The 27747-nt window shown below is 53.1% G+C and overlaps 2 protein-coding genes across 2 annotated transcripts; both read right to left on the minus strand.

The window, feature by feature from the left end:
- Positions 1–25: 25 nt before the first annotated feature.
- IQCN (IQ motif containing N) lies at positions 26–26546 on the minus strand (the record flags this gene model as incomplete). Its single annotated transcript, XM_079918696.1, has 5 exons — positions 26–928; positions 6265–6423; positions 7461–9445; positions 10987–11048; positions 26320–26546. The coding sequence occupies 5 exons, from the start codon at positions 26544–26546 to the stop codon at positions 29–31; spliced, it is 3333 nt and encodes a 1110-aa protein (XP_079774822.1). The 3' UTR covers positions 26–28.
- On the minus strand, positions 25900–27747 carry JUND (JunD proto-oncogene, AP-1 transcription factor subunit). The gene has a single exon (XM_079918238.1). It carries the CDS (start codon positions 27599–27601, stop codon positions 26564–26566), a length of 1038 nt encoding a protein of 345 aa, XP_079774364.1. The 5' UTR covers positions 27602–27747; the 3' UTR covers positions 25900–26563.

Raw genomic sequence — 27747 nt, forward strand, 5'->3', positions numbered from 1 at the left:
GGTGTTCCCCCACTGGTAAGCCAAGGTCCTAGACACCTAGCCACGGCATGTGCTGTGAGTTGTCCCACGCCGCTGGTCCCAAGAGCGCATCCGTGGTGAGAGAGGCCCGGGTGCAATGGCCGCGCCAGGTGGCTTGAAGCATCTTGGCTGCTAACCGCCGCTGCTTCAGCTGGCAGCGTACAGCGAAGCCCCTCCAGGCTGACTGAATGGCCGTGGCTGCCTTGCTCTGGCTCTGGTGATGGGGTTGCCAGGGGCTCTGGGGGTTTGACCGGGTGAGGCAGCCCCGTGGCATGCCGGCCTGGCCCGCAGCACCCTGGCCCGTGCCATGCAGCACCCGGGTGGGCAGGGTATGGCTGCATATGTGGCATGTGCGGGAGCTGGAACCCACAAGCATCACCACGATGGGTGGGCTCCCCAGTCCGGAGCTCAGTGACTGGCAGAGACTACAGACACGTGGGTGGCAGGACTGGAAGCAGCGGTGATCAGACGTGGTCCTGGCCCTGCTGCCCGTCTCAGCCCACATGCCTGGGAGCAGCATCTGCTGGGTGCAGCTCCGGCGGATGCAGAAGCCTCGCCACGCAGCCTGGATGACTGTGGCGGCTCTGCAGAGCCGGGCCAGGTCCCGCCGTAGACGGTAGCCACGCCAGGCAGCCTGGATGGGGATGGCCCACTGATGCCACACCTTGATGGTACGGCGCACCAGGAAGCCACGTGTACACGCCTGGAGGATGACCACCGCATGCACGATTATCTCCTCCACAGCCTGCGCCGACGACGTCACCAGCTCCCCCCGCTGTCTGGGATCCACCGCCGCCATGACATACCACGCGCCCCCAGGGGCCGCAGTGCCGTCTCTGGGCCCGACCGCTATGCTGGGGACAGCAGAGTTCCACGCTTGGCTGCCAGACACGCCATTGTCCTCAGGACCCTGGAGTACAGCGGGAGTCAGGGATGCCCCGTGACTGTCTGCAGGAGCCACGGAGCTAAGGGAATTCCGAGACACCGGCGGCGACTCCTGGTTAAAGAGGGGCCGCCGGGAACCACTCGGTGAAGGCTCAGAGCCCAGGGACACACTCCGAACCCCCGGATTCAGCCTAGGGAAGACCATCCGTGGTGCCGCCTCACCAGTGTAGACTGTTGGCGCTAGGGCCAGCGGTGTGCCTGTGGAAGGTTTAGGAACTTCCTGTGAGGACCTGGGGGCGTCCTTCTGCTCCTGATGGGCGGGGCCCGTCCCAGCCACAGAATTGTCCGGCATTTGTGGGAAACGGACATCATGCGTGGCCCTGAAGGATTTTCTAGGGCCGAGGGACTCACGGCCATCCTGAATCAGACCCCCAGACACTGGCTTCTGGAGCGCGCTGGATGCCACCCCTCTCACCAGGGGTGGATGAAGTGGCACGTGTGAGGCCACGCTGGTGGCCCCTGACTTCCGGGAAGTGCTTGGGGTCCCCATCCCAGCCACAGATCCTGGGTGTAAACCGGTTGCCAATAGTACTGCCATGGGCCAGCTTGGGTGACCCTGAGATGACAGTAGAAGCCATCATCCCACGGGAATGGCTCCGGGACACGTGAGCCGCCGAGGGGCTCTGGGGCACAACATAAACCATGGAGGGGCTCCGGGGTACAGCGTGAGACACTGATGTCTGCTGATGAGCCAAAGTGCCCTTGACAGACCCTGTCTGCGCACCAGGGACCCCACTAGCAGCCACAAGGTGGGAACTGGGGGCCCCCCAATTGCTGGCTGACCTCTGATGCAGAGTTGGGGTGCCACCACTGGCCACGGAGTGCTTGGCAAACCTCGGGGACTGTGGAGGGACAGAGGCCATGCCGCTGGTCATAGACATAGCTTAGCTGGGAGCCGCCTCCTCCAAGAGCGGCATTTGGTCTTTGGCAAGAGTCTGATCCTCTGCAGGGAATTCTTGACTGTGGTCGATGTCAGTTGCCAGGGGACTATGGGACATCCACGGGGTTGCCTCAAGGACCTCGGACTCCCAGTTGGATATGGACCCCTGGGGCAAAGCCTCGTCCAGGTCCTCTGGCTTTATCACAGTCTGGCGGCCTGTGGTCTCAAACAGCAGCATCCCAAGAGCTTGGCTCAACTGTGAGGCTCTTTGCAGAACCGTAGGCACTTGGTACACTCCCTTGGCTGTGCCATTAGCTTCCTGGAGGTAAGCTTGGGCCAGGCCAGGGGTACGGGATGCCTGGAAGGAGGCTGTGGACGCTTCTCCTGCCAGGGCTCCGTGATATTGATGAGGAGAGAGCCCGATCAGCATGGACCCTTGGGGCAGGCTCTGGGCCACGCCTCCAACTGTGGAGGGTGGACCAGCTGTCCTAGCCATGGACTCCAGAACTAGGTTCTGATCCAGTCCCCCAGGCATAGATGCTGGGTCCTCCCTAGAGGCCACAGGACGAGGAGGGGTACTTGAGCCCACCCCACTTGCCGCTGAACCTAGGAGCAGGCTTGGAGCAGTTAGACTAGCTGACGGTCTTACAGAGAGACCTTGCCTCTTCCCACCAGCACCGGATGCTGCATTCAGGCTGGGGGACACTGCAGTTGTGACAGAACTCAGAGGCAGGGTTCTGGCCATGCCATTGGCCCCAGAACCTGGAGGAAGGCCCTGACCCATGCCACTGATCACGAACCCTGGGGGAAGGGTCTGAACCACACCACTGACCATATAACCTGGTGGAAGGCTGGGGCCACACAACTCATCATGGACCCTTGAGGAAGGCTCTGGCCCACACCCCTGATCACGGACCCTGGGGAAAGACTAGGGGTCATACCACCGGCCCTAGTACCTGAGGCCACAGCTGTGGTCATCCTACTGGCTACAGAACCTGGCAGCACCCCACTGGCCATGCCCATCCCAGGCTCCTGGCTGACAGCATCTGCTTGTTGGTAACTGGATTTGGAGATTGGAAGCACAGAAGGACACTGTTGGTCCAAAGATATTGGGAGATCGACATTGACCTGAGATATGCCGGGGCCCACATTGGTGAGGGAAAACTTGGATGAACTCACATCCAATCCACCGGGCACTGAAGCTGGAGAGAAGCCAGGTCCCGCCTCTGAGGCTGGTTCGTGAATCAAGGGGGCACCAGCCGCAGAGGCCCAGGATGTAATGGGGGCCACGCCCCCGGTCACCTGAGATTGGCTTGGGCCCATACCAGTCACCACACTTCTCCACCCCATACTCCCTGACATGCCAGGGGATACAGGTACCCGAGACATACTTAGGAACACACGAGCAGCTTCCAAATGTGGAAGCATGCCAGCAGCCACGGTGCCCTGGGACACGCTTGTAGCCCTGCCCCTGAACAGAATCCCCTGAGATATACTAGTTCCCTGGCCCAGACGAGAGTCCTCTCCACGGGCCACAGATGCCTGGTAGAGACTTGGAGCTGAAACAGTGACAGCAGACTATTCAGTTATGCTTGGGTGTCTCCCACTGATACTGGATGGCTGATGGAACCCAAGGGCCACCTTGCGGAGCTCAGGGGCCTGGGGATGTGGGGTCACCCCACTAACCATCAGAGGATCTTGACACGGGCCCACCCTAGTAGACACAGCTGGCTGGCTCAGACCCCGGCCCACGCTGTTAGCCACTGATGGACATGGTGCACACGAGGTGACTTCAATGGCAAAAGAGGAAGGACGCTGACGGGGAGCCACTGCACTCACCCTTGAGGACAGTAGATTTGAACCCATGCTACGGGCCCAACTTGGCTGACAGAGTGCACAACCGATACACTAATCACAGACGGCTGGGCCAGGCTGGGCATCCCCCTCCCAGCCACAGATGGCTGGCCTAGGCTGGGGGCCACCACATAAGCCATAGGAGGTTGGCCTAAGCTAGGAGCCATCCCACTGGCGAAGGATGGCTGGGCTAGGCAGGGGTTTACTCCAATGGTCATAGATGGTTGGCCTAGGCTAGGGGCCACCCCAATGGTCATAGGTGACTGGGCTAGACTGGGGGCCACCCCACCAACCCTACATGTCTGGCCTAGGCTGGGGGTCATCCCATCAGTCATAGGTGGCTGGCTTGGGCTAGGGGCCCTGCCATGAGTCACAGGCAGCTGGGCTAAGCTGGGGGCCACCCCACTGGTCACAGGTGTCTGGGCAAGGCTGGGGGCCACCCCACTGGTCACACGTGGCTGGGCTAGGCTGGGGGTCCCCCCACAAGTCACAGGCAGCTGGGCTAAGCTAGGGGCCACCCCACTGTTCACAGGTGGCTGGGCAAGGCTGGGGGCCACCCCAGTGGTCATAGATGGCTGGGCTAGGCCCAGGGCCACCCCACCAGTCACAGGTGGTTGGGCTAAGCTGGGGGCCACCACACCGGCCATGGATGGCTGGGCTAGGCCATCATACCACCGGCCCTAGTACCTGAGGCCACAGCTGTGGTAGGCCACCCTACAGGCCATCAATGGCTGTGCAAAGCTGGGGACCCATCAGTCACCAATGGCTGAGCTAGGCTAGGGGCCACCCTATTGGTCCTGGATGTCTGGCTTAGGGTGGGAGTCATCTTACTGGCCACAGATGGCCCAGATAGGCTGGCGATCACTCTACTGGCCACAGAGAGCTGGTCTGGGTCTGGGGAGACCTTACTGGCTACTGTAGGCTGGGATAGGCATGGGGTCAACCTACCGGCCACAGATGGCCGCCAATAGACCATAGGGACCACATTACTCAAAGACAGACTGAGGGTCAACCCAGTCCTATAGGGTTTCTGGGACAAGCTCTCCTTCAGATTCATGGAGCTTTGGCCTGAGGACATATCTCCCTCATCATCTGAGCCCCAGTGGACACTCTAGGTCATGTGACTGGCCACTGAACTGTGACGCAGAAGGGGGATCAGTTCTGAAGCTGCAGAAGACCGGTCGTGGAGGTTTGGGGTCGTGTGCCCATGGCCTGCTCTCTCAGACTCTTCCATGCGCCCAGGTCCCTGGGACCTCTCCACAGGCGCCCCAGAGAGGAGAGGATCTAGATGAAGCTCCCTGTCCAAGCTGGCTTCCCAGGACTACTCCTCCACCAGGTCAACAGCGGTCATGCTGGCCACAGACTTGGAGGAAAGGCTGAGTGAACTGCAGTTGCGCAGTGAGCTCTGGGAATTGCTCACATTGGAGCCATAGTCTGTGGAGCCCTGGGAGAAGCTTCTGGCCAGGTCACTGTCTGGACCCTGTGGCAAAGTGGACACCAGTTCATTAAGTATATGGCTAGTCACCAGCTCCTGTGGGCAGTGAACAGTGGAAATGGTACCCCGTGCTTGATTTTTCTCCTGCCCAGGGATGGCTGTACGGGGAAGGGTGGGCGCCAGCCTATTGCGTGGGGAGGCTTGGAACAGACTGGGATCAACCTGAGTCTTGAGTGCCCAGCGATGACCAGGAGCTACGGAGCCGGGCCGGAGATCTGGGGTTATGACACAGGCCTTGGGGGCCTGTGGTTGTGCTTTGCTCACCGTGGAGGCATGTGGTGGACTTGGGGTCACCTTGTTGGTCATCTCCCTAGTGCCCATGGAGGCTCGTTTAGGATCTGGGGACCGAGTTCTCTGCATGGTCTCCTCAGGGACCATAGATGACTGTTGCGGACCTCTGGCCACTGAGGGTCGACACACACCGGGAGGTACTCTGCTGACCCCGGAGGGTTGACACCCGCAAGCCGACCCCACATAGGCAGCGGCACGCTGGTGGGAGTGGGTGCCCCTCCCACGACCTGCAGTGCCGGGAAGCTTGCCCGGTGCCACTACCCTGCCCTCCCCCGACGACGCCCATGGACGTGGGGCCGCCCTGCTGACCTCGTGTGGATTGTGGGCGCTTGGGGTCATGCTGCCACTGGCCAATGACGGCCGGCTCATGCTTGGGCCCACGCCATTGGCAATGAGTGGCTGCCACAGACTGGGGGGCGGCTGCTGGTGGGGCGAGTTGGGCAAACTGGGGTCCACCTCACTCACCATGGGACTGAGATCTGAGGCCAGTTCACTAGCCCTTGGGTACAGGCACACATTTGCCTCACGGACCTTGGGGGTCAGGTACAGATTTAGGGTGTCTCTGCTGGGTCCCATCTCCTGTGACAGAGTGGGGTCCAGGGCAGCAATCAGGGGATACTGATGAATGGTCAAGGGGTCCAGCAGTCAAGGAGGCGCCCACAGAGACCACCGAGGAGCAGGGTGACCCCCCGAGCATGGCTCCATCCCCCACCTCTTCCAAGAGCCTGGAGGGCCAGCCTGTGATGAAACCCTCCGAGGCCCCACCCCAGTGAACCCTGACCTTGCTGGGCTGTAGTCTCATGGGGCCCAGGGTGGGACCCCATGCAGCCGACGGGCTCCTCCTGCAGTCCACCTCCACCAGGGTCGGCATCACAGTCACCCTGCTTCCCGCCGTTTTCGCGGCAGCCTTGGGGAGGACAACTCCAGACCTCAGGGCCACCTGAGAAAAAGACTGGCTGAGGACTGCGCCCAGCTCACCCTGACACAGGGCCTGGTTCAAGGTGGCCCGCTCCCCCTCCATCAGGGCCTTGCTGAGCACGTCCGCCAGTCTGCCCTGAATGGCCTTAGGGAGCTCTGCCCGCAGCTCGCCCCGGGCCAGGGCGCAGGACAGGCTGGTGGCCAGCTTGCCCCAGGACAGCGCCTTCACCAGCGCCGTGCCCAGGATGCCCTGGGGCAGGGCCTTGGCCATCGTGGCTCCCGAGACCTCTTTGGATAGGGCCTGGTCCAGGGCCGCCCTCACTTTCCCCTGGGAGAGGGCTTTTGCCAGCAGGGCGCGGAGAGGTTCTCCTGGGAGCCCAGCAGGGCAGCCAGCTCAGCACATAGGGAAGCGAGCTGGGAGGCTGCCAGCTCCTCCTGGCAGGGTGGGGCTGGGCTGCTTGTTGACAGCTGGGCCCTGTCCCCCCAGGATTCGACATTGCACGTGGTGTGCCCAGCAGAGGCCAGCAGAGGCACCAGCGTGTTCTGGCTCTCAGAGGCCCCCTGGCGTGGGCCCTGGGTGGCCTTGCCCTGCACGTAGATGTGGGACAGGAGCTGGGTCAATCTGTCCTCTGGCTTGGCTCGGGGCAGGGCGCCAACATGCTGGCAGGGCTGGGTGGAGGCCTTGAACTCGACTAGGAGTGGTTGGGATTGGGTCTTGCTGCTGAGCTCAGCGGCCTGGCGGGCTGCATGGAAGCTCTTGGCCGTTTCTGTGGCCAGATGTGCCTGGGACGGTGCCTGGGTCAGCGTGGTGGGCAGATGTGCCTGGGACTGCACCTTGGACAGATGTGATTGGGCTAGGGCTGTGGTCAGCTCAGGGGGTGGATGTCCTTGGGACGGGCCCTTGGTCAGCTTGGTAGAAACATGTGCCTGGGACGGGGGCTTGGTCAGCTCGGCCGGCAGACGTGCCTGAGGCGAGCCTGTGGTCGAACACGGGGCCGGTTGTGCCTGAGGCAGACAGGTACCCAGATGTGCCACAGCTGTTTCTATAGGCTCGCATACCTGGGATAGGGCCTTCACGACATCCGTCCTCAGGTGTGCCTGCTTGCTCCCATCCTCAGCCACTTTTGACCAGGACGACACCACGGGCACTTCCATGGCCTCACTGATGTTAGACGCTGTTTCTGTTTTCACCCGTTTCTGGGAGAAGTCCTTGATTTTCTCACCTTCCGAAGGAGGCCTGGCTGTAGGCTTGGGATCCCCAGCCCCCAGATGTGATGGGGGGAAGCATTTCATTTTTCCCTTAGTCAAGTACGGGTGGGGTGAGACCTTGGTCACCCCGGCTGCCTGCCTCGCGTTCACCACAGCCTTGGCCTTCAGTCCACTTAGACATGTGTGGGAGGAGGTGTCGGGAATTCCAGCTGCCGCCAATGCTGAAGGTGGAGGTTTGAGATTTTCAGCTGCTGGAGGGGGCAGGCACAGGGTCCTGAGGATGGCGGCTACTGAGCGTAACTGAGCTGGGGTCTTGGTTACCGTGGCCGCCAGGCGTGTCTGGGCAGGAGGACCTTTGGTCACCGAGACGCCTTGGAGTGTCTGATGAGATGGGGTCTTGGTCATCGTGGCTGCCAGGCGCACCTGGGGTGGGGTCTTGGCCGTCACGAGCGCTGCACACGTCTGGGGTGGGGCCTTGGTCATCGTGGCTGCAGGGCGTGTCTGCGTTGGAGACTTGAACGTTGAGGGCAACAGGCATAACTGGGGTGGAGTCTTGGCCATCATGGCTGCTGGTCGTGTCCGGGGTGAAGTGTTGGTCATCGAGGCTGATGGTCTCATTTGAACTGAGGTCTTGGTCACCGGGGTCGCTGGGCAGGGCTGGGGTGGGGTTTTGGTTATTGTTATCACGGGCACTGGGCACGGCTGGGATTGGATTTTGTTCATCGTGGCTGCTAGGCATGACTGGAGTAGGGTCTTGGTCACTGTGGCTTGTGGGCACGTCTGGGCTGGGGTCTTGGTTATCACGGGTGCTGGGCCTGTCTGTGGTGGCCCTTCGAGGACCTCTGCTTCCATGTGGGCCTGGGTCTGGCTCTTGAGTTGTCCTTGAACTGCCTGGGCACATCTTCCGGATGGTGGTGGCCCCGGGCCTCCTGCCTTGTTAGCTCTGGCAGTAACTTGCTTGGTCTTCATCATGTCCCCCTCTCCGTGGACAAGGCAGGCATTTCTGATGGTTCTTGTCAGCAGGCATGGGAGGCACTTCGCCTCTGGACTCACAGGACACGGAAGCCTGATGGCAGCGGTCTGGTGTGGAAGGAAGGCGACGCTGGGGCCTCCGACAGAGCACGTACCCGGCTGTGACATGCCCTGGGACTGCAGCAAGGCCAGCTGGTGGGTACAAGCGGCCAGGCCGTTGGAGGAAGGAAACTGGGTCTCCTTGCTCACCATGGTGGGCTGGGCCAGAAGGGACTTGCCCTCTTCCAGATGCTGGAACCGCACCTGCCGGGGCGAGTGGTAAGGGATGTCCCCCTCCTCCACCTTCGCTTTTTTCTCCACCGTCTTGCCAGACTGGAGGAGGCACCTGGTGCTGAAGCGTCGCCAGGCCTCCTGGATGGCCTTGGTCACCATCACCTGAGAGATTACCTTCTGCCGGAGCCGGTAGCCCCTCCAGTTGGCTTGGATGAGGGTGGCTGCGTGGGACAGCATCATGTCCATTTCGTCCACCAGGACATTCTTGAAGGTCTGGCTCTCCACCGCAGCCCGGAGGCATGGGACATGATGAGCCACCGTCTCGTCCTTGTCTGGCTGTTGCACAAGGGTCTCCTCGGATGCAGGCGGCTCATGCCGGGGCCGTGGATGCAGTGTCCCTGCTTTGCCTTGGAGATTGGGGACGGGCTGATAGGAGCTCTTCCCGCTGGGTGACACCTGTAACTGCAGACGCAGTGTCCCCACTTTGTCTTGAAGGTTGGGGACGGCTGATAGGAGCTCTGCCCACTGGGTGACACCTGTAGCTGTGTTGCTTGCTGCCTTGCTTTGGTTCCTAGGTGGCTCAGCTCTGCCTGTGGGGGGTTATAGGGAAGTAAGTGGTCAGGGAGCAGTGTAATGTACACACGAGGCCTCCTGGCTGGGGCGGGCACTCAGAACCTACATCTTCTTGCTCCTGGCACCTTGCCACCTTCCTCCTCTCCTTGGCAGGCCCTCTCTCTCCCAGCCACATGCCCAGGTGGTCTTTGGTACCCATGTCTCCCTCATCACCCTGGGGCTACTTCAACACCAGCACACATGGCACATTCTCACCTGAATGTCTGACCACCTGCTTTTCGACCTTCCTCTGTATCGGGAACATACTGTGAGTACAGCACTGATCACAGTATTTTGGAAATATCCTGTTTGTGTGTGTATGCGCCTGGTGTTATTATTTGCTTTCCTCCATCGACTGTGAATTCCTAGAGGGCGGGAACCAAGTCTGAGTCACTTCTGTGGCCCTATCTCAGTCACAGGGCTGGGCTCCAAGCTTTGAACAGGTATTGGCTGGGTGGCTAGCTTGACCAATAAATGAGTGGATGAGTGGACTGAAAGTTGGATGGATAGATGGTCTCATGGCTAGATACTGAATGGATAAATCAGGGGATGCATGAATGCTGGATGGGTTGGAGGAATGGATGAAGGGTAGGGCTGCAAATGGATGAGTAAATGAAGTTGACGAATGAATTGATGAACAGATAAGTAAATAAGGAAATGGACACATGGATGGATGGATGGATGGATGGATGAGTGAGTAAACAGATAAATGGATGGATGTGTGGGTGGATGGAGGAATGGATGGCTGGAGGAATGGATGGATGGATAGATGAGTAGGTGGGTGGATGGATAGATGCGTGGATGGGTGGGTGGGTGGCGGGATATATGGATAGATGGAGGGAGGGAGGAGAGATGAGTGGGCAGATGGATGGATGAAACCTGAGTAGATAAATGTGTGTGAATGAAGAAAGCTGAAGGAATTGGTAAAGAGATCAATGAATAGGAGGTGGACTGATGAATGGCTGGATGGATCAGTGAATGAATGGGGGATAACGTAGATGATGGATAGATCAATGACAGATGGAAGGGTGGTAGAGGGAAGAATGAGGGCATGACTGGCTTTCAGAAGTACTTTGACTACCTGCTGAAGACAGAACCAACTGACCTTCCTGATGACTCATGAGGAACCAGTCGTCAGTACAATCTAGCTGTCTCTTACTCATGAGCAGTTAGGGCTGTCTCCCAGTGGGAACGAGGCCAAGGCTGTCTTATCTTTAGGTTGTCTCAGTTTCATGGCAGAGCCTAGCCTAGGTTGGAGGCCTGGCACAGATCTTCACGCCACCTCCAGAATGGCGCTGGGATCTTTCTTGTCTCTGGATTTCAAGTGTTTTAATAGTACACTCAATTGTCTTTCAAGTTGCTGAGATAAATGAAATCTTTTTAAATGTTAATGTTAAGTAAATAAATAAATCTTAGTCCATCTGCTGTTAAAAAAAAAAAAAAGAAGTACTTTGATGCAGAGAGAGTTCAGACACTGTCAAGCAGCCCTGATGTATAACCTGGAGCATAAGACACTTACTTTGCAGAAGTACCCCCTTCTGGCTGGACCAGTCAGACTTCATACCTTGGAGGGTCACAGACCTGGAGGAAAAGCAGGAAGAGAAGGTGCAATCTCAGAAGCCAGCTTGCAAGAGGAAGCAGCCTTCATCCCTTCAGCCCATGCACTGTGCAGCTACACTGACCTGGGTTGGCTCTGTCCCCAAGACCAAAACGAAAAGAGATGTTAAAAGCAAAAAAACTAAATTCTCTTTAAAAAAAAAAAAAACACAACTTTTTTTTTTTTTTCTCTTTGCAAATCTCGCTCATTCAGAGGTAAAACTAGAGAAATACCAGTTAGGCCAAAGGGTAGGATAAAGCCACCATCAAAAATTGGCATTTCTGGGGCTTCCCTGGTGGCGCAGTGGTTGAGAATCTGCTTGCTGATGCAGGGGACACGGGTTCGAGCCCTGGTCTGGGAGGATCCCACATGGCGCGGAACAACTGGGCCCGTGTGCCACAACTACTGAGCCTGCGCGTCTGGAGCCTGTACTCCGCAACAAGAGAGGCCGCGATAGTGAGAGGCCTGCGCGCTGCGATGAAGAGTGGCCCCCGCTTGCCACAACTAGAGAAAGCCCTGGCACAGAAACGAAGACGCAACACAGCAAAAATAAATTAATTAATTAATAAACTCCTACCCACAACATCTTCTTTAAAAAAAAAAAAAAAAAGGCACTTCTGGGCTTCCCTGGTGGCACAGTGGTTAAGAATCTGCCTGCCAATGCAGGAGACATGGGTTCGAGCCCTGGTCCGGGAAGATCCCACATGCCACGGAGCAACTAAGCCCATACACCACAACTACTGAGTCTGCGCTCTAGAGCCCGCGAGCCACAACTACTGAGCCCACATGCCACAGCTACTGAAGTCCGTGTGCCTAGAACCCATGCTCCACAACAAGAGAAGCCATCGCAGTGAGAAGCCTGCACACCGCAACAAAGAGTAGACCCCGCTTGCCACAACTAGAGAAAGCCCGTGCGCAGTAACTAAGACCCAATGCAGCCAAAAATAAATAACTTAATTTTTTTTAAGAATTGGCACTTCTGCTACAATTGTCAGTGAATCTCCTCCACACACACGTTTTTGGATTAAAAAAAAAAAGATGAATGTGCAAGGAAGTCTATTCCAGTGGGGTTTTTAAAAAAATTTTTATTGAAATATAGTTGATTTACAATGCTGTCTTAGGTTCAGGTGTATAGAGAAGTGATTCAGTTATACATACCTAAATATATATACATATATGTTCTTTTTTTACATTCTCTTCCATTATAGGTTATTACAAGGTATTCAGTATAGTTCCCTGTGCTATACTGTAGGCCCTTGTTGGTTATCTATTTTACATATATCCAGTGTTATTTTGTACCTAAAAACAAAACTGGAAATAACCAAAAAGGTGATTGCTAGGGGGCAGTTACAAGTGCATAAAGAAAAGTACTCAAGGATGTTCATCTCTATACTTTTGAGAAGAGTCAAAACTGGAAACAAGCCAAATGGTGGTTTAAATTAATCAATTGAATATTCATACAGTGGTATACTATCCAGCCATTAGAAATGGTGAATGGCTAAAGAATGGCTAAAATTTAAAAGGTGAATATGTCACAACCACTTGCAGAAACGATCCATATCTTGACAGGAACTCAACAATTCCACCCTGACATATATACTCAAGAGGTCCAAGTGTTTATACTCACCCCAAACCAGAAAGCACCCAAGTGCCCATCAACAGAATAATGAATATCAAGTGTATATTCATCAATATATTAATATGAACGAATAGGAATAGAAATACTGACTTATTTATACCCGTTCAACACATCAATGAGAATGAGGTCAGCACTATAGAGAAATCTCACATACATTGTTTTGAGTGAAAGAAGCTGAACATAAAAGAGAACAGATTGGTTATTACAATTATAGGACATTTAAAAGGGAACAGAAGAAATTAAGGTCTGCTATTAAAAGTCTGGCCAGGGCTTCCCTGGTGGCGCCGTGGTTGAGAGTCCGCCTGCCGATGCAGGGGACGCGGGTTCGTGCCCCGGTCTGGGAAGATCCCACATGCCGCGGAGCGGCTGGGCCCGTGAGCCATGGCCGCTGAGCCTGCGCGTCCGGAGCCTGTGCTCTGCAACGGGAGAGGCCACAACAGTGAGAGGCCCGCGTACCGCAAAAAAAAAAAAAAAAAAAAGAGTAGCCCCCGCTCACCACAACTAGAGAAAGCCCACTCACGGTAACGAAGACCCAATGCAGCCTAAATTAATTAATTTAAAAAATAATCATAAAAAATAGCCCAGGACTTCCCTGGTGGCGCAGTGGTTAAGAATTCACCTGCTAATGCAGGAGACACGGGTTCAATCCCTGGTCCAGGAAGATCCCACATGCCGTGGAGCAACTAAGCCCATTTGCCACAACTACTGAAGCCCGTGTGCCTAGTGACAATGCTCTGCAACAAGAGAAGCCGCCTCAATGAGAAGCCTGGGCACCGCAAAGAAGAGTAGCCCCTGCTCACAGCAACTAGAGAAAGCCTGCATGCAGCAACGAAGACCCAACGCAGCCCAAAAAAAGGATATAGAAAAAATGAGGGAGTTTGGCCTTTTAGTCAAGGTGGCAGAATGATGTGATGTAGGAACCTGACCCCCTTCACTCCAACATAGGAATAACAGATAGAATATTTTAAAACAATGTTCCACATGGTGATCCTTTTTTAATGTATAGAAATATCAGATCACTACATTGTACGCCAGCAACTAATGTAGGTCGATTATACTGCAAAAACAAACAAACAAACCCATAGAAAAAGAGATCAGATTGTGGTCACCAGAAGGGGTAGGGATGGGGGCAGGGGAATTGCATGAAGGCAGTCAAAAGGTACACACTTCCAGTTATAAGATAAATAAGTACTAGGGATATAATGTACAACATGATTAAAATAATTCAAGCTGGGGCTTCCCTGGTGGCGCAGTGGTTGAGAGTCCGCCTGCCGATGCAGGGGACATGGGTTCGCGCCCTGGTCCGGGAAGATCCCACATGCCATGGAGCGGCTGGGCCCGTGAGCCATGGCTGCTGAGCCTGTGCGTCCGGAGCCTGTGCTCCGCAACGGGAGAGGCCACAACAGTGAGAGGCCCGCATACCACAAAAAATAAAAATAAAAAATAAAATAAAATAATAATAATTCAAACTGCTGTATGTCATATGTGCCATATGTTTAAGAGAGTAAATTCTGAGTTATCATCACAAGGAAATAATTTTTTTCTTTTTCTTAAATTTTGGATCTATATGACATGATGAATGTTCACTAAACTTATCGCAGTCACCATTTTATGATATACCTAAGTCAAGTCAGGCTGTACATACACCTTAAACTTATACAGTGCTGTATGTCAATTACATCTCAATACAACTGGGGAAAAACATTTTTGAAAAAAGAAAAGAATGAGACTTCAAAAACAAACTCATAGAAAAAGAATAAAACCCTTGTAATTTCCTTTTTAAAAAAGAAAAAAAGGAAGGAAAAAAGGAAAATGTTACCACAATCTAGCTCTCACCGACAGATAAGATGCAAACATACTAAAAACGTGACCACTTATCAGAAGAATAATACTATACCCAAGTGCTATTTATTCCAAAGATGTAAAAATAGTTCAATTTCTAAATATTCCCAAGGTAATTCATTACACCGAGAAATCTAGAAGATAGCCATATGATTTTTCAAAAAGGGCCAAAGCATTTTGGCCAAAGCATTTTATCAAATCCAATAGCTATTTCTAATAAACATTTTTAAAAATAGATAGGATAGTATCTAAAATTGGTAAGTCTAACTACAAAACCACAGCAAATGTCATTTTAAATGGTGAAATACTGAAGTCATTTTTGTTAAAGGAAGGAGAAAGAGTTGCCCCACCCTTGCTGCGGGTATCATTATTTTTGGTGGTTACAGCAAAACAAGATGACAAGGACTTGAATAATCAGTGTAAATGTTTGAAAAGAAGAGCTCAGCAGGAATTGTCAACCTAGAAGACCCAAGAGATTCTAATTTTCTAATTTCCTAAGGCACATGGCTGCATACAGAAACCCACAGCTCTTCTGTATTTGAGGGAAAACCAGCTGGAAATGGAAATGAGGAAAAAATACCATTCATTCACAGTGATGTCCAAAACTATGCAATTCAGGGAATTCCCTGGCGGTCCAGTAGTTCGGACTCCATGCTCTCACTGCTGAGGGCCCAGGTTCAATCCCTGGTCGGGGAACTAAGATCCCACACGCTGTGTGGTATGACCAAAAAAGAAAAAAAAAAAAAAAATATATATATATATATATATATATATATACACACAATTCATAGGAACAAATATTACACAAAAGCCAAAGGGGTTATGTGAAGGCCAGGAAAAGAGACAAAAAGCATCTGAAAGATGTACCATGTGCTTAGGAAGAAAGAATTCCTATAAATTATTACACAGTATCACAATTCATAGAGTGTAATTCATGCCCGATTAGAATCCCAATGGGGAGTTTTTTGAACATGGAATGATTTCAATGTTCAGAAGGAAGAGTAAATGAGAGTAGCCAAGAAGATCATGAAGAGTAGTAGTTGGGACTTCCCTGGTGGCACAGTGGTTAAGAATCTGCCTGCCAATGCAGGGGACATGAGTTCGAGCCTGGTCCGGGAAGATCCCACATGCTGCGGAGCAACTAAGCCCATGCACTACAACTACTGAGCCTGCGCCCTAGAGCCCGCGAGCCACAACTGCTGAAGCCCTCACACTAGAGGCCGTGCTCTACAACAAGAGAAGCCACCGCAGTGAGAAGCCTGTGCACCACAACAGAGTAGCCCCCGCTCGCCACAACTAGAGAAAGCCCGCGCGCAGCAACGAAGACCCAACGCAGCCAACAATAAATAAATAAATTTATATATTAAAAAAAAGAAGAGTAGTAAAGAGGACTTTGACTTGCCAGATTATAGACATACTCAAAAGCCATCATAGGGCTTCCCTGGTGGCGCAGTGGTTGAGAGTCCGCCTGCCGATGCAGGGGACACGGGTTCGTGCCCCGGTCCGGGAAGATCCCACATGCCGCGGAGCGGCTGGGCCCGTGAGCCATGGCCGCTGAGCCTGTGCGTCCGGAGCCTGTGCTCTGCAACGGGAGAGGCCACAACAGTGAGAGGCCCGCGTGCCGCAAAAAAAAAAAAAAAAAAAAAAAGCCATCATAATCACAGTATGGTTCCCATCCAGGACTAGACAAAGAGACCAGTGTGACAGAAGAGTGAAACCAGGAATTAACACCAATGTACCAAGGACACATTGTATTTCAATTCAGGAGGGGAAAACTCTGTGTTTAAACAAGTGGTACAAGGCAATCTATTTGGAAGAACATAAGTTTGGACCTCTATCTCAAACCATATTCTAAAAAATTCCAGATGGATTGAAAAATGATAAGAACATTTATTAGCATGGGAGTATAACCTGTAAATCACTGAGCTGTTGTAAAACTAAAAAGGAAACCCAGAAGCTTTGAAAAAGGTAAACACGTTTGACATCATAAAGACCAAAAGAAATATTATGGCCAGTGATGCCATAAATAAGGCCAAAGTACAAAAGACTGGGGGAAATGTTTGCAGTGAATGTGATAAAGAGTCCAAGTTAATTGTCTGCTAAAATAAAAATACCCATACTTTTTGGAAGATTATGACAGCATCCAGTCTCTGCCTCTTAACATTCACAATGTCTAGGTATAATCCAAATTGACTAGAAATATGAATAAACTCAAAAAAATGTAACTCATTCTCCTGAGAAAAATTTATCAATGGAGTATGACCCCAAGATGCCCCAAATGTTGGAATTATCAGTCAAGGATTTTAGAGCAGCTATTATAATTATGCTAAATAGAAAAATATACTCGTAATGAGTGAAGAGGTGGGACATCTCAGTAGAGAAATAGAAAAATAAAGATATTAGAAAAGAACGAGGTGGAAATTCTAAAACTGAAAATATACAATGTCTGGGATTCAAAAATTCTCTGGATGGGCTAAACAGCAGAGTGTAGATGACAGAAGAGTCAGTGAGTTTGAATATAAATAGAAATTATCCAATCTGAAGAACACAGAGGGGATAAAGAATGGGCCATAGAGCAAGCGTTAGGGACCTGTGGGACAAGATCAAAAGGTCTAACATAGATGTAATTGGGGTCCCAGAAAAAAGAGGAGGGTATAAAAAGTATGTAAAGAAATAACAGCCAAAAGTCTGTTGGAAAAAAATTTATAGGTTTAAAAAGCTCAGAAAACCCTACGCAAGATAAGCACAAAGAAACACACACCTGGCTCAACACAGTCAACATCCTGAAAAGCCAAGATCAAATCTTGAAACCAGTCAGAGAAAAATAATACATAACATACAGTGGAGCCATCATTCAGCCAGCTTCTCATCCAGAAGACACTGCAGCAGTCTGGGCTCAGTCAGAAGATCAAAACCACACCACAGATTAAATGAGGGAAGTTTAATACAAAGAATTGTTTATGATGATAAAACAGTAACTATGGACTTCCCTGGTGGTGCAGTGGTTAAGAATCCACCTGCCAATGCAGGGGACACAGGTTCAAGCCCTGGTCCGGGAAGATCCCACATGCAGCGGAGCAACTAAGCCTGTGTGCCACGACTACTGAGCCAGCGCTCTAGAGCCTGTGAGCCACAGCTACTGAGCCAGCATGCCACAACTACTGAAGCCCGCATGCCTAGAGTCCATGATCCGCAGCAAGAGAGGCCACCGCAATAAGCCCGCGAACCGCAACAAAGAGTAGCCCCTGCTCACCACAATTAGAGAAAGCCCGCGTGCAGCAACGAAGACCCAGCGCAGCCTAAAGGAAACTCTAATGTGGTTTCCTAGGGAGTATCCCCAAGGAAGGGCAAATTTGGAAGAGGTTAAGCCCCCTTGGAGAAGATGTGGTTTGACCCACCAGATGGCAGAGATATTTGCTGGTTTGGCCAGACCGAAGCAGAGCTGGAGTTGCCAGGCAAGCAAAAGGCCACCCCCTGAAGTGCATGTGGAGGAACAGGTGATCAGTAACTGGTGATATGAGCACACGTCAGGAGTCCAGTTGCTGGTGTGGGCAGAAGGCCTGCAGAGTGTGTGGGCCACCGTGGGGGCTTTGGGTTTTGGGTCAAGAAGCGTACAGAAAGATTTTCACCAGGTCATGTCTGCAAAGTCGCAAAGGGATGACGTTCTAGACCCGTGAGTGGGGCAGGTTCACCAGGAATCTTCACACCCCTACCACTGACACTTCCCGGCAATGTTTCACCAGTACCCTCTACTCACTTGAAAGGAGACAATGAAAGGAACTCCTTGGTATATTACAGAGTAATGGACATATTGAAAGGTACATTTGGAGGCAAGATGTAATAAATTGAGAACTGACATGCACCCTAAGTGATGAAAGAACAAAAAAACCTGCCACCTGATAATTCTATACCTAGCAAAAATGTCCTTTGAGAGTAAAGTTAAAGACATTTTACAGAAAACAGAAGCTGGTCCTCCTTGAGTTGCATCTTTTATTTTTTTTTTTAATTTATTTTTGGCTGTGTTGGGTCTTCATTGCTGCGTGTGGGCTTTCCCTAGTTGCGGCGAGCGGGGGCTACTCTTCGTTGCGGTGCACGGGCTTCTCATTGCGGTGGCTTCTCTTGTTGCTGAGCACAGGCTCTAGGCGCACAGGCTTCAGCAGCTGTGGCACGCGGGCTCAGCATTCATGGCTCGTGGGCTCTAGAGCTCAGGCTCAGTAGTTGTGGCACACGGGCTTAATTGCTCCGTGGCATGTGGGATCTTCCCGGACCAGGGCTTGAACCCGCGTCCCCTGCATAGGCAGGCGGATTCTTAACCACTGCACCACCAGGGAAATCCTTGAGTTGCATCTTGAATTGCCGCCTATTTTTGGTCAATTTACCCCGGGGAAGTCCTGCAAGCCAGAACAGAGATGACTGTATGACACAAAGCATCACTGAAATTTTTCAAAACGGATAGGCTTTGTGGAATCCCCCCGCTCAATGTGGGGTTGGTGGGCTAGGCGCTCAAAGCAATCTCACGCACACCTTTCTCTGTAGACTCTATGAAGTAACAGCTGTCAACGGAGATACTCAGAGATTTCAAGCTGCATAAAAAGGTGTTAAACTCCTCAGAAACAAAAGTGGTTCTCTAAGCAGTATGCAAAGAATGAGAATCAATTCTGCCTCAGAGAGGAAGTAAAAGCAGCAAGATGATCAATATCTTGTAATAAACTCTAATGGGAAAGAAACTGGAAAAGAATATATATATATATATATATATATATATATATCTCTGAATCACTTTGCTGAAATTAACACATTATAAATCAACTATACTTTGATAAGAAAGAAAGAAAGGGAGAGAGAAAGAGAAAGAAAGAAAGAAAGAGAAACAAGATGACACGTGACTGGTCGTCTCTGCTTGGTCCAAAATGTGCAAAGAACCTGGTTTATGTGGCTTGTGTAGCTCCTATGCCCTGAGAGATGCTTTGTGCCCGGACGGCAGTCATGGGTGATTACCTCCAAGATGACCATGCTAACTGGAGAGCAAGGGCTGTACTGCTGTGTCCCCAGCTCTATTGCCAGCCTGGCACATAATCAACCAACACAGATTGCTTGTTGGGTAAGTGCTTGTGGATGTGTCTTGTTATTAATCAGTTAGAGGGTCTGATGCCACCATACCTTCTCAGGTGTGTCCCTTTAGCTTTCTAAGAATCTAGGCGTAGGGGATTAAGAGGTACAAATTATTATGTACAAAATAATCTACAAGGATGTATTATATAGCACAGGGAACATAGCCAATATTTTATAATAACGATACATGCAGCATAACTTTTAAAACTTGTGAATCACTATACTGTATACCTAGAACTTATTTAATATTGTACATCAACTATACTTCAATAACAAAAATTATTTTTGAAAAAAAATAAATAAATAAAGACATTTTCAGGTAAAAAAAAAAACTAAAAGAGTTTGTCACCTGCACACCTGCATTACAATAAATGCTACTAAGAAAGTTCTTCAAGCTGAAGGAGATTTACACTTGAGGGAAACAGATCTTTGGGGAGAAATGAAGAACACATAAGAGATGATAAATACCTGCATAAATAAAAAAGACTATTATTTTCCTCTTTTAAAGAACACATATAACTGTATTAGCAAAAACTAAAACATTGTCTTGTGGCATTTATAATCTAGGTAGATGTCATTCATATGACAAAGAGAATAAAGGACAATGGTGAGGGTAAAAAGACCCCTACAGTTGGAAGATTTTTACATTTTAGGTGAAGTAGAACAATAGTAAGTCCAAGTCAATTGTGACTTAAGGATATATGTTAAGGATTGCAGTTCCTTGAGCAGCCCCTAAAAAGGAAAAAAAAAAAGGCAGTAGTTAATTTAAAAGAGAATTCTGAAAAAGATTCAAATAATCCAAAAGAAGGCAGAAGAGGGGGAACAGAGGAATAAAATTCGGAGACCACAGAAAGAAAAGTAGTAAAATGGTAGATTTAAATTCAATCATATTAATCATTGATATGATAATGGACTAAACATCTCAAGACAGAGATGATCACAGTCGATTTGTTTTCAAGAATATATGGCCCCAAGATGGGCCAGGCCCCAGGCACAACGGGCATCAATGTAAACTGAATTGTAACAGCAAACTGGCCTGAAGCTGGCTCCCTGGAGGTGGGCACAGTCACTGTCCCCATGTCAGAGAAGGCAACACAGTGCATCTTTTTTTCTTTTTTTTTTAAATCTATTTAGTTATTTGGCTGTGCCGGGTCTTAGTTGTGGCATGCGGGGCTCTTAACTTACGGCATGCAGGATCTAGCTCCCTGACCAGGGATCGAACCCAGGCCCCCTGCATTGAGAGCACGGAGTCTTAACCACTGGACCACCAGGGAAGTACCAACGTACTGTGTCTTACTTCTTTATATCGTTTCCTATTTGCCTCCCCCGTTAGACTGTGAGCTGCCCACCAGGGAGGACCCTTTGTTTACCCTTGTCCCAGTGTCTAGAACAGTACACATAGTATGTGCTCAAGAGATATTTATGGATAAATGGAAGGATGAAAGGAAGGATAAATACATGGATGGATCGATGGATGGATGGATGAACGTGGCCCAGGATTCAGAACTTGGTGACGGCCGCTTCAGGATCCAAATGGGTCCATCCCAGGTTCTGAGGTTTTCTCAACCACACGGCTCAGCCCTTTCGATAAACTCAATCAGAATAAGGAGACAAAGGAAGGACAGAGTGAGAGAAACAGGATGGCAGGAAATGCAAAGAAGGAATAGGAGCCGCGGATACATAAGCTCAGTGGGCAGCTAGGCAATTTTGAGCAAACCCCTCTGAGCCTTCCACATGTGTCACATGAGCTGAGACCACTTTCCCAGCTTCCCAAGAAGACAGGATAGGCTCTCCAGGCTGGGCCCCCAAGGCAGACAAACCCACCATCAGGCCTCTGGGGGCCCCTAGCACCCCTGCTGTGAGAGGCTGTGGAGCTGTTCCACCTCTCAAAGCAGTCTGGAGGGCCCAGGAGGACTGAAGGCACTGGGGGCCAGGGGAGAATGACCAGGTCTCCATGTACTGCCCCCCACCAAATGTGCCACCAGCCTCACTCACCTGCCTTTGAAGCTGAACCCACCAGGCGGATGGCCGGCCTCGGGGCACTGGTGCCACAGTGGCTTTGTGACTCACAGCCAGGTTCCTGGCCAATCCCATCTCCTGGGGGGAGGGGGTATTAGAAGGCTGACTCAGTAGGGTGGGGGAGGGGGCAGGACCCAGGTCAGGGTCAGGGTTGAGGGCACGGTGATTGCTACATCTTGCCTGCCCATCCTGAGTAGAAAGTTAGGGCTCTGAGCACAGAGGGGACCCCAAAATCTCCCCCTCCATGTGTCTGGAGGTGGCCTCAGTCTCATCCCTTGGGTTTTTGCTGAGCACTTACTTTGTGCTGGGACCTGATCTGGACCTGGGGACACAAACAACTCAAATAATCTAGGAGTGTGAAACTGTTACGACGGAACCAAAGTGGGGGTGGGATGGGCTGAGCCCCACAGAGAGAGAAAAAGAGTTGGCTGGGGGTGTGCTGTGGGAAGGGCATCCCAGGTGGACAGCAAAGCATATGCAAAGGCCCTGTGGTGGGAACAAGCTGGGTATGTTTAGGGGATATGGAGGAGGCTAAAGTCATTGGAGAGAGGGAGAAGAGGGCAGGGAGGGTGACTGTATAGGTAAGGCTTCAGAGAGGACTATATAGGAGTTTGGGTTTTGTTGAGAAGGTGAGGGGTAAGCCATGGCTCTTGTGCTCTGACTTACATCCTAAAGGGTTTAGAGTGTCTGGCTTTGAGGATGGGGGCTCCTTAGGGTAGTGCCAGGCCCAGGGCCCCTTGGGATCTTCCCACTGCCTGGCAAAAATGGGCACTGACCCTGAGCCACAGTCCTGGAAGGGGAAGTGAGGCCACCATCCCCGGTCACCTCCTGGGGCTGGGCCAAGGCCTCGTGTGAATCACTGCTGGCTGGGCCACGGCTGACACACTCTTTGGCCTCAGCTCAGCAGTGTCCTGCCAAAGCCACACAGCCTGGCCCAGAGGCCTCTGCCTGGCCTCCCTGGGAAGCCACTGGGGGGCATCAGAGCAAGAGGCCAACAGGGACGCCCAGCCTCCCTCTGCAAAGATCCTCTGTCTTCTCCACCCTGTGGGTGTGGCTTTGGGCAAAACTAGGGATATGGGAGTTGGACAAGACTTATGTCCTTTGTTTCAGCAGTGACCAGGACAGTTCCCATTCATGACCTGAGTAAGCCAAACACAAATCCAGGGTGATCAGGGCGATAATAGTGGAAGCACAGAGCACTGATGGAGCCCAATAAGGGCATCTGCAGCAGAGCTTGAGAGGTGAAGCTCAGCTGGGTGGCTGAGGGAAGAGGGGTATCAGGCTTGCAGCTGTGCCAAGGTCCCGAGGCCAGAAGGACGGTGGGGAGCTGCCTGGAAAGAGACACTGACCTGCCCAGGGCCAGGTGCAGTCAAGGCCTTTTTTCCAGAAAAATGGCAAGTAGGGGCCAGATCTATGGTTTCCAAAAAGCCCTTCAGGTCACATGCTAGTGAAAAGACAGGGCCTCCACCTAGCCCCAAGGCTCCTTTTAGGCAGGTAAAAGGCTTGGGTTTGAGCCCCTGTGCTGCAATCATTTAGCAGGATCTTTGTCCCTGGTTCCTAGCACACAGCTCCTAAAATTTCTGTAAACTCCAGAGTGGTGCGGCCAGGGTCCTTAGATAGCTTCAGGATGGGGGCTGGTCTCCAAAAAGACCAAGGCATGATCAGAGGGTTGTAACTTTCTGCCACACCTCCCAGACCTCCTGGGAAGGGAGACGGGCTGGATATTGAGTTAATCACCAAACGCCAGGGATTTCATCAATCCTGCCCAAGCATTGGTGAACTCATGGGGTGCTGGGAAGATGAGGTGCCCAGAGAGGGCATGGAAGTTCCCTGCCCTTCCCCCATTTGCCCTTCCCCCATACCTTGCCCTATGCATCTCTTCCATTTGGTTGCCCCTAAGTTGTATTCTTTAAAATAAACTGGAAAGAGTGAGTCAAGTGCTTTCCTGGGCCCTGTGAGCTGTTATAGCAAATTATTGAACCTAAGGAGGGGTTGGTGGGAACCCTCGGGTTTATAGCCAGTCTTTAAGAAGTACCGGGGTGGGGGCGGGGGGGGGGGCAGAATTCCCGCGGAGTGGTTAAGACTCCGCGCTTTCACTGCAGGGGTCACGGGTTCGATCCCTGATGGGGGAACTAATCCCTGCATGCCCATGCCGCCCAGGGCCAAAAATAAATTAAATAATTTTTTTAATAAAAAGCAGCACAGGTGGCAACCTGGGACCTGTGATCGGCATCTGAAGTGGGGCAGTTTTGAACTCTTCACCTGTGTGGTCCGTGCTAACTCCAGGTAGAGTGTCAGAATTGAATTGTAGGATACCCAGTTGGTGTCTGCAGTTGGAAAACTGGTTAGTGTAGGGGAAAAAAAAAAAACCCCACTCATTTGGTGTCGGAAGTGCTGAGTAAAAACCTTTCAGGGGGTATCCGGTAGATCTCGTAACCTCCCTGGGCTTCCCCTTCTCTATAGGTTGGGGGCTGCACAGTGTACGCCTCGCCTGAATACTATTTCACCGCTGTCCATCTCCCAAGCACTTCCAACTTCTGACCTGAGACGTTACCTGGACACGGGAAACACATCCTTTTCACAGCACAGTAGGTAAAGGCCAGAACCGGGAGGGAACTTGGCTGAGGTTACAGCGGCAAATTGGGCAAATTGGCACCCAAGTTGGGACTCAAGCCTCCTGAAGAGTGAAGCTCTGACCCCCAAGCATGGTTCTTGGTCTCCTCTGTGTGGACACCCCAACCTCAGCATCAGCCCTCTTTTCACTTCAAACCCCTCTCCTGAAACATCTGCCTGAAGGTGGTACCAAAGAGAGGTCACATAGTTTAAAAAAACAAACCCCAAAGCAGCTCTTAAAGCCTTGAAAGGTGGGCAGCCAGGTGATCCGGAGGAAGAGGGAACTTGTATGTGGTGAAGCCCCACTCTTTCGATGGCTGAGGGACTGTGGGCACAAGGCGTTTCTTCTCTGCACCTCCCTGCACCTCAGTTTCCTCATCTGTAAAACAGGCATGATTTGCCCACCTTCCCTATCTGGGTTGGGTACACAACTGGAGTTCAAAGCTCACTTGCCCTCTTGCCCTGTGTCCTTGGCCACCAATGCTTATGTCCCTCGGGCCCCAAGTGAGGCAGAAGCCCAAGGTCCAGGGTCTTTTGCCCCCACAGTAGCAAAAGCCAAAGCAGGCAGGGGACGAGGGTAACCTGGCAGTCAAGGCGCTGGAAGTGAAAAACCCAAGGTGCAAAATGTCCCTGCACGGTCTCCTAAAAAAGGCTGTGTGTGGGCTTCCCTGGTGGCGCAGTGGTTGAGAGTCCGCCTGCCGATGCAGGGGACACGGGTTCGTGCCCCGGTCCGGGAAGATCCCACATGCTGCGGAGCGGCTGTGCCCGTGAGCCATGGCTGCTGAGCCTGCGCGTCCGGCTCCGCAACGGGAGAGGCCACAACAGTGAGAGGCCCGCGTACCGCAAAAAAAAAAAAAAAAAAAAAAAAAAAAGGCTGTGTGACCTGAAGCCTGTCACTCAACCTCTCTGAACCTTAGTTTCTTCAAAATGGGAGAATAGGATGTTGGGGGAGGAGTGTTTCAGACAGTACTTGAAAAATCCTGGATTCCAAGTCAGTGGTCCCACAGAACCTAACCACACCTCCAGTCCCGGAGGCAGACTGCCTGGGTCAGATCCTACCTGTGCCAACCTTCCTTCTGTTCCGGAAACTCACGCTCCCCATCCGACAAACGATAATACAAGCTTACACTGAGCACCACCCGTAAGCCAAGAACTGCTCTGCAAACGAACTGTCTTAATCCTCACAACTTTAGGGAACAAGTTTACCATTGCTCTGCCTATTTTACAGACAGGCAAACAGAAGCCCGGAAAGTTAGTTTCTGCCTTTTCCTCCCTGCCTCGGGCTGAAGTTGTCCCCCTTCCCTCCCGCAGTCCCTCCTCCGCAAAGGGGAGACAAAGGGGACACCCTCGGGCTGGCTAGTTCCAAACTCAGGTTGGAAACCCCAATGTCCCCCGCCCAACCCGGACAGGAGTCGGCCCAGCGCCCAGGCGCTCCTAGATGGCGCTCTCTGAGCGCCAGATGTGCAGGTTCTTCCCGGACGCCGGCTCCCTCCTCCTCTGAGCAGGGGCGGAGGGAGGAGGCGAAGGAGGCAGGAGGGGACGGGGACCGGGCCAGGCCCCGCCCACCCCGTCAGGCCCCGGCAGGAGAAGAAGGAGGCGAAGAGCCGAGCTGGCGTAACGAGACTTTACTGAAAACAGAACACCGGGCGAACCAAGGATTACAAACAGGAATGTGGACTCGTAGCAAAACGGAACAAAAAAACAGAAGAAAAACGGCGGGACGAGAGGGCGCCGGAGGAATGGAAGGGGAAGGGAAGCGAGAGCGAGGAAAGGGAAGGAGGGAGTTTTTTTTTTCTTCTTCCCATTTCTTTAAAAAACCCACACAAGAAAACACACACACACACAACCAACGTTTGTTCCCGAGTAGAAACATAAATAGGGCAGAATCGAACACTCTGTTCTTCTCTCTTCCAAAGTCAAAAAAAAAGTAAAAGAAGAGAAAACGCAGGGCTTGAGCCTGCGCCCCCTCGGAGCCTCCTTCGGCGGCGGTGTGTACAAAGGGGCGGCCAGAACGCGCGGGTTTGTGCAACACTGGGTGGCCGCGCGCCCGGGACAGAGGCAGCGCGAGGGCGGGGGAGGTGGGGGTCATGCGCTCGCCCCCCGGCAGCAGGGGGTCCAGCTTGTCAAGTCTGAGGCGCCCTCTCCGACTCCTGGCACCCTCAAGGGGGGGATCCCGGGGCCGCGCCCTCTGCGAGTCCGGGGCGCCCACGCCCCCCTCAACCACGCGAGCCCGCCTCTCTGGGAGGAGGCCGCGCATGCGCCCCGCGCGCGAGCTCAGTACGCGGGCACCTGGTGCTGGGGCAGCAGCTGGCAGCCGCTGTTGACGTGGCTGAGGACCTTCTGCTTGAGCTGCGCCACCTGCTCGCGCAGCAGGCTCGCCGTGGACGCCAGCTCCGTGTTCTGACTCTTGAGCGTCTTCACTTTCTCCTCGAGGCGCGAGATGCGCTCCAGCTTGCGCTTGCGGCACTTGGAGGCAGCGATGCGGTTGCGCAGCCGCTTGCGCTCCGCCTTAATGCGCTCCTGCGTGTCCATGTCGATGGGCGACAGCGGCGGGCTCTCGCCGAAGCTCGGCACGTCGGGCACCGTCTGCGGCTCATCCTTGAGCGCGGCCAGGCGCGGAGGCCCCAGCGCGCCTGGGGGTGGCGGCGGCGGGAAGGGCACGGGCTCCGCGGCGAAGGCGACCGTCGCAGCACCCCCCGCACCCCCGGTACCGCCCGCGTAGCTGCTCAGGTTCGCGTAGACGGGCGCCTCGGGCGTGGCCGCTGCCGGGGCCAGCTCGCTGGGAGGCGCGGCGCCCGCAGCCATGCCAGAGGGTCCCCCGGCGGCGGCGGCAGCGGAGGCCGCGCCCGCGCCCAGCTGGTTTTGCTTGTGTAAGTCCTCTAGGGCTTTGACGAAGCCCTCGGCGAACTCCTGCTCCTCGCTGGCCGCCACCTTGGGGTAGAGGAACTGCGTGCTTGTCGGCGTGGTGGTGACCAGCCCGTTGGACTGGATGATAAGGCGCTCGAGCTCAGGCGAAGCGAGCTTGAGCAGCCCCAGGTCGGGCGAGGCAAGCAAACCGTCTTGGGGCGCCGCGCCAGGGGCGCCGTCGGTGCGCAGAGGGGCCGGGGGCGGCGCGGCCGCGGGCTTGAGCGCTGCCGCCACCTGCTCGCTCAAGCTCAGCGTCAGCGCGTCCTTCTTCATCATGCTGCCGGCCGCCGCCGTCGGGGGCGCCCCGGGAAACAGACGACCCGGGGACGCGAAGCTGCCGTCACTACCACTGCCGCCGCCGCCCAGGCCGCTCAGCGCCTCATCGCCGTAGAAGGGTGTTTCCATCCTCCGCCTCCCCCGCCGCGCCGGCCCGGGGGGGAGGAGTGGCCGCGGCCGCCCGGGGGGCCCGCGCCCCCCCGTCCGCTCGGCCCTGCTCCCGCCGCGGCCGCTGCGCCCGGCCCTCCGCTGGCGGCGGCTCCTGAGCCGCGCGT

Source organism: Stenella coeruleoalba (genome assembly GCF_951394435.1).
Source record: "Stenella coeruleoalba genome assembly, chromosome: 3".
NCBI lineage: Eukaryota > Metazoa > Chordata > Mammalia > Artiodactyla > Delphinidae > Stenella > Stenella coeruleoalba.

Coding starts and splice junctions, on each gene's coding strand:
- JUND (XM_079918238.1), bottom strand. CDS start 27,601: ATGGAAACACCCTTCTACGGCGATGAGGCGCTGAGCGGCCTGGGCGGC.